The sequence below is a fragment of the Buceros rhinoceros genome, unplaced genomic scaffold, assembly GCF_000710305.1.
Source record: "Buceros rhinoceros silvestris isolate BGI_N320 unplaced genomic scaffold, ASM71030v1 scaffold17041, whole genome shotgun sequence".
Classification (NCBI taxonomy): domain Eukaryota; kingdom Metazoa; phylum Chordata; class Aves; order Bucerotiformes; family Bucerotidae; genus Buceros; species Buceros rhinoceros.
Genome location: NW_010396128.1, coordinates 1 through 10338, shown reverse-complemented (window position 1 = coordinate 10338; position 10338 = coordinate 1). Strand labels below are relative to the sequence as shown.

At 43.0% G+C, this 10338-nt stretch overlaps 1 protein-coding gene across 1 annotated transcript in view; it reads right to left on the bottom strand.

The window, feature by feature from the left end:
- ETNPPL (ethanolamine-phosphate phospho-lyase) overlaps positions 1 to 8645 on the bottom strand; it is a 10577-nt gene extending 1932 nt beyond the window's left edge. Inside the window, exons 1-10 of the mRNA XM_010145815.1 lie at positions 8532 to 8645; positions 8210 to 8369; positions 7269 to 7343; positions 6099 to 6192; positions 4987 to 5103; positions 3166 to 3248; positions 2436 to 2661; positions 1484 to 1638; positions 670 to 759; positions 353 to 483 (exon numbers count right to left, since the gene is read on the bottom strand). Coding sequence (XP_010144117.1) covers positions 353 to 483; positions 670 to 759; positions 1484 to 1638; positions 2436 to 2661; positions 3166 to 3248; positions 4987 to 5103; positions 6099 to 6192; positions 7269 to 7343; positions 8210 to 8369; positions 8532 to 8586 — 1186 coding nt within the window. The 5' untranslated portion in view covers positions 8587 to 8645. The remainder of the gene's footprint in view (positions 1 to 352; positions 484 to 669; positions 760 to 1483; positions 1639 to 2435; positions 2662 to 3165; positions 3249 to 4986; positions 5104 to 6098; positions 6193 to 7268; positions 7344 to 8209; positions 8370 to 8531) is intronic.
- Between the last annotated feature and the right edge of the window lie 1693 nt (positions 8646 to 10338).

Genomic DNA, 10338 nt, shown 5'->3' with positions numbered 1-10338 from the left:
AAAAAAAAAAAAAAAAAAAGGTAGAGCACAATATGGAAAGTTTCACCAGTGTTTCAGCAGTGTCTTTCAGGCCTGTGCTGAATTAATAATTAATACTTCCAGTCCTTAAGATACAGCATATGTGACCAGAAATGAGTAGTAACAGGATTTTGCCTGAAAGGTATGATGAAGTATGTACGGGGCTTTTTATTGATTTGTAACAGTTAGCGTTAAGAAGAGCAGTGTGGACAGATAGTAAGAAATGTAATTGATTACTTTCCCTTACGTGTAATGGCCTAGACTATGGTGGCTGGTGTTTCTAACAGGTCACCTGGAAAGAAGAGTATTCCTCGGAGCACTAAAGCGTACATACCTGTGAGAAGTGCATCAATTATCTGCACTACGTGTTTTGCATTTTCCATTGTGAAACACATTGGTGGTTTAAATTTTAGTATATTTCTGTAAGGTCCATCTGCACTAAGAAGGATTTGATGCTCTTTCAGCCTGTGGAAAGAGGAAGTGACTCTGTTTAAAACTATATTGTGTCCTGTCGGACCCTTCAAGCGGATTTAGATTTTGAAACTTTTCCCGTTATCAAAAGCTACACAAATTCAAACTGAAAATAATGACTAACTGCTGGGGAATATTAGGAGGGTTTGATCACTGCACATAGTCTTAAAAACCATTTACTTGTAAATAAGGTGAAGAGCTTCAGCTGTGGCTGGTGTTCGTCTTTGTTGATCTTTCACCAGATCCACTCCAACAAACAATCCAACACCCCTGGGGTAGAGAAAGAAAGGTACAGACAGTGAAACCCAGTGTCAGTAACCCAAGCCTTCTGCTGCAAATGCAAAATCTCTAACAACTGCAATTCCCTTCCCTGGGGTGCAAGCAGGGAAGGAGCAGGAAACATAGGAGACTTTCTCTTTGGTCATCTCTCAGCACTGGCCACTTCAGATGATCAAGTGGGACAACAGATATTCCTGAATAAATATATTTCACATTAAGGTCATGTGGCCAGTTAAGAATGAGAGAATGATTTTCTTTCCCTCTAATACTGCAAACCTCAAGCCAGGAAGCTGTGGAAGACAAATGACCAAACTGAAGAACTTAAACCAACCCCCAAATAAACAACAGAAAGCAGTTATCACAGAAGTAGCACAAGATGAGGAAAACCCACACTAACATTTCCAAACTAAATGGACCAGAGATTCCAACACGGTCTCCATCATCCCAACTGACAACAGGGCTATTGCATGCAGATGACTCCTTCTCCTACCCTCTTCCACTCCTTTTCTAGTGGCTACACTTACACCTAACTAAGCAGATAGATGGGCAATTTTAAAAAAAATATACTGCCTTACAGTATTAGTTTTGGGTAGTCTGTTCTAAAAAAGATGTGTAGCAAAACTATGACATAATGGTTTTGAGGCTCTTCCACCCCAGACTTGCTGATTTTTCTAGTAGTTATTTTTCTTCTCTGACATTGCTCTAAGATACACACCTGATATCCCCCACTAAGGGATGTTTCTCCTTTTGCTCAGCCAGCAACTCCAGAAGATACTTTCCTACACGTGTAGCATTTCCTTGGAGATCTTCTTTTTCTATTACCTCCAGGACAGCCAAACCAATAGCACAAGACACTGGGTTGCCTCCAAACTGATAGTAAAGACAAATAGGAAAACAAAACCCATCAGAAACAGAACTCATTCATCTGTATCTACCCGTGTAGCTTTCAGTGTCCTCTCCTACTTGACATGTCATGAAGAAAGTTTGAAGAGGTGGGGATTTTGTGCTATGCAGGCTGTGGAGCACCATCTCCCACACTTTGAGCAGTGTAAGAGGCCCAAGGAAGGGGCTCCCTCTTCCCTTGCTTCAGGTTTCAGTAATTTGATGATTTTCACAGCTGAAGCACTCAACCTGCTCTCATCATTTGCTGATTGCGTGTGCAGGAAAAATGCTCTTGCGAAGAGCAGTGGGTGATAGATCAGATATTTCTTGAACCGGAGGGTATAAACTCCATTCAAAGCAGGGGGATTCGGGGTAGCTGGGAAGAAGGCCCAGTCACAGGAGCAGAAAGATGACTCAGTAAACAAGAAAGCTGTTCCTTTGTTGCATGCACACAGCTCAAATGTTTGCTGGTAAAGGTGACGACTGCAGAGCAAGGTCTGCAACAGCATGAACCCCACCAGCACAGAGCCTAACATAGAAAATGAAATCTACGTCGTCATCATTTCAGATGGGGGGTGGAATGTGTATGGGGAGAGAAAGGGAAACAGAGCGAGCGAGAGCCTTCATTTCAAAGCCTCTCCACGTGTTTTTAGATATTAGACTCTGGTTGACTCGAGCTCTTAGTAATGTGACAGATGCAGATGTTAGCTGAACCCCCTGCACAATTTCTAACAGCTAAAAGCACACCGGAAGAAAAACAGGGAAACCTTCACCTATGAACTTACTGTATTGAAATACTCCAGTCCAGAGGCACCAAAACTTTCAGCGATTTCCCTTGTTGTGACCACACAAGACATAGGGTGGCCATTGCCAATGGGCTTTCCCATGGTGACAATATCAGGCACAAAGTTTTCACCTTGCAGCTGGAATGCCCAAAAATGCTTCCCAACTCTGCCAAAGCCAACCTGGACCTCATCAGCTATGAACACTCCACCTGCCGCACGCACGTACCTGGAAACAAATAGAATGACTAGTGCTGCAGTACTCGTCTTGGGTAGGCAATCTAGGACAAAGGATTTTGTAATACAGAACTTCTCTAGTGTGAGACCAGGTTAGGAAAAAAAGAAAGAAAGAATGCTGCAGCTATAGCTATTTCAATTGATAAAATTTTTAGTTTCCTAAATTTAAGATAAAGATAGCTGGTATTTGGATGCAAAATAGGGTACTGTAACAGTACCGCAGGTTTATATCTATGATGGTTCCACTTCATCTTCCATCAAACTTATGGTCTGAGGATTAGAGATAGAAAAGGAAAGACAGTTATCCAGCTAAAAACAATTATTCAGCTGATGTTCCATAAAAAAAAAATAGAAGTGGAGATATACTATTCAAAAAGTAGAAAAGAGCCACAGATAACCAAGAACAAGAAAGGGTGACAGCTGGATAAGCTTATAGTGAAAAACCTGTTTCTTTGGTTAATTTTCCAGTTATGCCCTTTTGAAGTGATGTACATACTCTGCCACTTTCTGGAAGTAGCCCACGGGTGGAATTACTTGGCCTCCACAGCTCTGCATGGATTCAGCTATGAAGGCAGCAATCTACAAAAAACAAACTCAGGTGAGAGCGGTGTTCATCTACTTTGCCTTTGCACAAACATCTAACAGTCTAGAAATAAACGTATAAATGTGTGCCTTAATTTAATCACACAGTGGGTTGGACAACAGAGGGCTCTGGAGAACAGCTATGGCTAAAGAATTTACTCATTGTGTAATCTGGGGTGCCCAAATTTGCAGTAGCTGGAGTCACCTTTGCAACCTGATGGGACAACAAGGACCTCTGTCAAGTCCTAGTCCTACAGCTTTTGAAGTGGAAGACACTTACTCGTGTCAGCAGACATTGGATCAGGCTCTTGGGAGCTCTGTAAAATTTAGTTACAAATTTCAGTTTAGAGGAGACATGTAACGGCATTTGCCATTTTACCAAAGAAACTTGCTCAATGCCAAGGCTCCCCAGTAACGGGTATATGTGGTGATGAGCTTTATCATTCAATCCTGAGCACCAGGTAATGGTGGGTAGAAGCTGAACTGTAAGATGACCGAAGGCTACGCTTTGGGCACCCCTGCTTACTGCAAATAACTACACAGGTAAAATGTCAGCATGAGGCACTCGATAAGAGAAGAAAAATTCTACAGGTGAAATAATTCCAGTTGCTAGGAATGAAAAAGAAAGTTATTTCAAGTCAGGAAGGGTAAGAGCAGTGGATCAAATACACTGGAACATCAAAATTCGTTTCTTGTCAACAGCAGAGGTCTATGCAGCAGAGATACGATATTACCCCAAAGTCTCAGCAAAAGTCTGCTATTTAAGGGACTGTATCCCCACACCACTTGTGAACCCCTCCCTGAGCATCAAGAGGTCTCTCTGGGCTGGTGCAGTCTTCCTGGAAACAAGGCCGAGCAGTAACGTGTAAAGAACCGTACACTATATTTGAAGAGGCATGCTACGGCCAAAGAGTACGAAGCTTCCCATAGCAGGTGAGGCTTAGCCTTTAGCACAACTTGTCCTGCCACAGGTCTATGTCACCAAAACCTATGAAATATGCAAAAGAAGGGAAACAAGGGAAGAAAAAACAAAACTATCCGTTAGTAGAGAATAAAAATAGTTGATGAAGAAACAAAAAGAAGAGTGATGTAAGTCCATTGGACTAGAAGGGAACATGTTGTTCCAATCTCCACTGAAGTCTTCCGTGACTTCAGTGGGCTTTGGATCAAGCCCTACATGTCTCAAAACACTAATGTCGTCATACAAAACACTAACACACATTTCAGGCAAACACGTTCAGAAATTGTCTGCTTTTATCAAGGTAATATTGTATGTGACTGGAAGGTTCACCTTTTTAGATGACTCCAAAGTTATCTTAAGCTACTAGACACAGAAATGTAGTATCGAGTCTTTATCCAGCATATTTTCTCCATGTCCTGGAGACACTTATAACCTTGATAAAATTTGTGATGTAGTTTCTCAGCTGACCTCAAAGCTTGCCCTAAGATATTTACAATTGACTGACTCAATGCATAAAATAGGAAATTGAACTGCTTTGGTTGTATCTGCTTATTTACAGGTGAATTATTGATCCTTTCATTGATGCCTAGAAAAATTATGGTAAGAGCATCACGTAAAACAGTGGCCCATTTTGAACACAGAACCCACCATAGAAAAATGAAGGGCAAGGGGAAGCACGGGAAACTGAGCATAGAAGCACGTTCTCAGTTCTTTCAGGCCCCCATGCCACACTTAACAGATGAAACCTTGGCATTTCTAGAGCACAAAACACACCTTGCGTCCATTCTTCTGTGTTTCTTCAATAATCTTTTTCACCTCTTCAGCATATGCACTTGCCGCATCTGGGTGGTCTTCCCTATATTTCCCTCTGTAGATATCTGGAGAAGGAGCCTGAAAAGACCAATAAATAGGTGGTTTTTTTCAAGCCCACACTTCTATGAAACATTTACTTTTTTTTCTATTGCTCTGTGGTTTTGTACTTCCACACAGATAGATCAGTAATATGAGTTAGTACAGCCTGAATTTCTGGACGGAATTGCAAAAATGCTTTCAGGAGCTTAAGCTCCACCCAGCCCTGTGATGTGTTCAACATTACCGGATGCAGCTGTTGAAAGAGCCACCATCCACCTCATCCACCCCTCAAGACTGTCCCTCCTCTAGCCCAATTCTGAGTCCTCATCCATCATCTTATTTCAGATTCTCGCAGAAAGATCCATTTCTGCAACTGGAGAATGGGATTTTCCAGTCTGTCACCTCTCTTCCAGCATCCTACTTAGAGTACAAAACTATATGACCCTCAAACCTCTACAAATCGTGTTTGGAGACGTCCAGTAAATTAGACAAAGGAAGTGGTATAAAAAGCTGGATACCTCTTGGGCAGTGGAGTTAACACAAGGAGGTCTAGACGGGAAAGACCTGCTGGGTGTACATCTCTGGGCTGAGAATGATTTCTATCTTTGTCAGATATACAATTTCAGGCTGAAAATCAAACAGTGACCCGCTCAGTTGAACATTCACAAGCTCTACACCCAGATCTGTGTGAACTTGCTTTTCCAGATTTTCGAAGTAGATCAAAAGTCCTGCATATATTTAGCCAAACCAACATAACAGACACTGGCTAATTTCTTCAAACTGTGTAACGATACAGTGCAGGGACTCAGGAAACTTACAGCACTATGAAGGAAATCAGCCTCACAGCTGAATACCTTCTTAGGTATTTGCAAAAGCAAATGATTTTGCTGTATTTGATCCAGAGACAAACAGCCACGTGTTTGTACTCTAGCACCAGCAAAACAAAATGAAAGTATATTTTCACCAGAGTGGGCAAGGCAATATGCTGCATAACAGGCATAAAAGTGACAAAAAGGCAAAAAAACCACACTTACCACATGCACAAACTCCTTCTTGCTGTCCTTTCCCAGCTGATTAAATTTATAGGGACTGATGTCAATCAAAGATGTAAGATGGCCATGGTAAGCACTGCATGAGTGTTAAATATTGAAGTCACTTTTCACCAAATGTATAGAAGAGCTAAATTTACAACTGTGCCCATAAATAATGCAGAATAAGCAGCAGTATCTGCGACGCAGTAGCACTGTTTGTGAAGGGATCTTGATTTAATTTACTCAGACTTGGTCTCAACAGTAGTATGAAATTGCTGTTGACTTTAATTCACTAGCAAGACTGGAAAGAGGAGATTTTTTCTTGCATAAAATCAAGTGCCAGCATGTGGACAGACCAAGACGAAGGAAGACAACTTTCAGTGCAACAGTGACAGAGCCGGCTCCATTCTCAGTCTCTCCTGACAGAAACTACCCTCCATGGCTCCAGATCTTGGCCACGTGAGACAAGAAGGGCTAATAGGGATCTGAGCATGGCTGAGTCAAACAAGCTTTGTGCCATTCAGGTAGAGAAACGCGCTCTTGCAGCTGCCCCGGCTGGACTTCCTAATCACAACCTGAGAAGAAGATCCAGCCCTACAGCGGCATAACTAACCTTACAGCTGCATCTAGGACAGTGAAACCCAGAGACGAGGTCAGCCGCCTTCTCCATGGCTGATGGCCCTCTCAGTGCCTCCTGATTTTGAAGCTGCTTGGTTTTGTGGGCATACTTGTGTTCACTGGTGGGCAGCTGAGCATCGGTGCGTCACCGTTGCAGAGCAATAGAATCTTCCCTGTTGACCACTGAATATTTATTTATACAGAAAGAAAACACAGCAGAGTGTGACAAGCAGAAAGCCCTTTTCCAGAGCAGCCCAACGGCCAGACCACTCATGCACGTTGAAAATTAACATCTAGGTTTCTGGCCTGAATTGCTTTGGGAGTCTCTGTGGGAAATGCCCTGTAACAGGTGATTGACCTTCTGGGGTAACTGACGAGCTTATTTTTCAGAGCGCCTCAAAACCTGTGTTTATCCAAATATGGAAAAGGGATTTCCTGACCTGTTCTAGTAAAAAAGCAACAAAGCTTTTCTTTCAGTGGGCGGTGAAGTACAAACAGCAGGGGGTTTACTGTTCGTTGCAGGCTGCCTTCACATAAGCCACTCTATGTACTTACTTTTCAAGGGTGATCACATCTTGGTGCCCACGGTACTGTCGAGCCAGTCGTAAAGCAAGATCATTTGCTTCAGACCTGGATAATAACAGATACAGCCGCAAAATAGTCAGGAAGCACTTCCAGTTAACATGGTATTCTGACACACGGGAGGCATGGGATTCACGGACGTAATAAATCAACACAGCAGGCTCTGTTACTACACAGATTACAGTGCTAAGGTTGAGACTGTAAATGCCATGTATGAGGGCAAAGAAAAAACAGCTCATTGTATAAACAGCAAACAAAGAGATGCTTTCTTCCCCTCCCCCAGTTTGCTTGTAGATGTTTCCCTCCTCTTGGTACAAATGAGACTGGTTTGCAGCTGAGAGCGCAATATAACCGCAAACCCCTGAAAAGCAACAGGATTCCAGCCCCACCTCCCACTCCCCACAACGGCTCCATCCTCCCCAGCATCTGCACCATCAGACAGCAGAGAATGCAAACCTGCTCCCTGGAAAAGCTTTCAGCCCGACCCACAGCGTGCCCTCTGCTCACAAGTTCCTGCAAGTTGTCTGTTCTGGCAATGTAAGCGATCACGGACTAAACGGACCGCCTAAAGAAGACTACTCGTTTCCAAGGTCCTGTGTCAATTTACAGACAGCATTCACCAATCCGTATGTAACATTCACCACTTTGCAGCCTAATTTGCTTGTCTTGCTTTCTTTCCCCCTTTTTTGCATAGTGTTCAGCAGGCCAGTTTCAGGTTTTGGCCCTCTTGCATTGAGACATCACACTAAATGTGACAGTTGCAAATAGGAAGGATCCTTCAAAAAGTTTAGAGAGATATTTTTGTTGCTTATTACTAAGCCCTACACAGTAAGATTTACACCAAGCTGTCCTGAGTGTCCATCTCAAACAGGAGCAAAATAGTCATAATGGAAAAAAAAATTTTTCAGACATACCCAGAGTTAACAAAATAGCAAACAGAGAGTTTCTCAGGCAGGGTGGCTGTCAGACGCTGCGCATACTGAACAAGGTTGTCATGCAGGAACCGGGAGTTTGTATTGAGCAGTTCCATCTGTTTTGTTGCAGCCTTTATCACGTCTGGATGACTGTGGCCAACTAAAGAAGAAAATAATTAGTTATTACTAGCAAGCAGACAGTTATTGAACCACACAAGGAGATTCAGAGAAGCCCTGTGAACACTGTCACTGGGAAGAAGTGTGTTCTGATCCCTATTAGAAATGAAGGAATATAAGTAGTCTTCCAAGTTCAACTGCTTACCATGTGCAACGTTGTTGATACAGTCTAAGTATCTTTCTCCTTTCTCATCAAACATATATTGGCCCTGAGCACGTACTATCTTCAGGGGGTCCTTTGCAAAGAAAACTTTGCAGGAAGGCCTAAAAAGAAAAAAAATTATAAAATAACACCATTTTGGTTTCCTCAGTTGTCTCCTCCTTTGAGTTAAGGTGAGGAGTTGGTCCTTCACAACTCTGGAGACAACTGCCTCCCTCTGCTTGTGAGTGGTTCAGATGGCGGTCAAGCAAGGTTCTTGCTTAAATCAAAACCAGCCCCTGCACACGTCCCCAGGCACAGTGGGAACAGAAGTAGGTCTTTAATAAGGGTGTTTTCAAAGCACGACTGTCTGCCTGCAAGTGGTTTCACAAGAGCCCAGTGACTGCAAGTCGTTCCAGGTCCTTATATGACCTGCTGCATTTCTAGGCTGTAGCTGTTTGTTTACATGCCTTATGAACACGTATGGACAATTAACTCACTGGGAATAAAACTAAGTTGCTAAGCATTGTTTCATACTATGGCCAAAAATTTATTACACAATGGATGATTGTACTGTATAGAGGTCACGTTCAAGAACAGAACACTCATGCCTTGTAGGCTTTATTTTCAGAGGTGCTGAGCAGGTCCTAAAAATCTCACTTTATCATCCTGATTTCTTTTCACAAAATCTTTAAAAGTGGCTTTTTGATTATAAGCTCCTAGATTGCACTGGCTTACAGCAAAACTCAGGTTCCTTGTAAAGTTATTCAATGCACTCTTTAAACACTCTTCCCTCCACCCCCACCCCCTCGAGAACATGCCAGCTCCGTAACTATGTTGAGTGGTATTACCGAGCAGAAGAAAAGTCTTCTGAACTTTAGTAATGTTTATATGACCTTGGATAAACACAGTTGTTTCCAGATAACTCAGAGGGTTATTGTTGGGCATAAGCCTAAATGCGACTCCTAGAAAGTTCAGGTGTTGACTTTCTTTCTCACAGTTTCTAGCCCCGTCGCATAGATCTTTTCTGACATCTTTGGCTATTCCTCTCGTACACTTTAAAAGCAGAGCGCGTCATCATCCCCACTGTCACCATCATCATCAGCCATCTCCTGACTACACTTTCTTCTTCCATAAGGTGTAAATTCTTTCTGTGAAAGTTTCTTTTTGTTTGCCTAGCTCAGCCCAATCCTATAATCCTTCCACAGGCAAGAATCCCTTAACATTGAGCTGGCCCCTAAAGAAAGGCTGATGTGCACGGTTTATGAGGCCAAGACTTTAATGAATCTCTAGTAAGCTTCTGTGTATGCCACACATACAGGATACACTAGCAATAGGCAATAGGCAAATAGTCAGTGCTTGTTTTAACAATCTGGACTTATTTTCCACTTGGCGTCACCTACTGAAGAAAGAATTAAGGCTGCACGTTGTGGAGGAACTAATACTGCAGTGCAGTGGATTAGAGTCGTGCACGGCCACTGCTATTTGCAGGTCACGACCGCCGGCAGCCTTCCTGCAGTTCACCAGTTAGACTCCGCTTAAGGAATCTCCTCAACTGCATTTAACAGAGACAGAACTATTTCTCTGGAGCATGCAGTTTATTCACAAAAAAAAAAAACCCACCCAAACCCCTACACAGCCGCACTTCAGTCATACACCCGGGCACCACATTCTGGATGCTTGCTTCGATCTGTTACAAAAGTGAAGTAGCGTTTGATGTGCTGCCTTCTAACGACTGCGTTCACCCCGCCCGCCTAGGCCATCAGAGGCGGCTCCCAGACCGGGCCAGCTGAAGGGCTGACAGGTCGCGCTC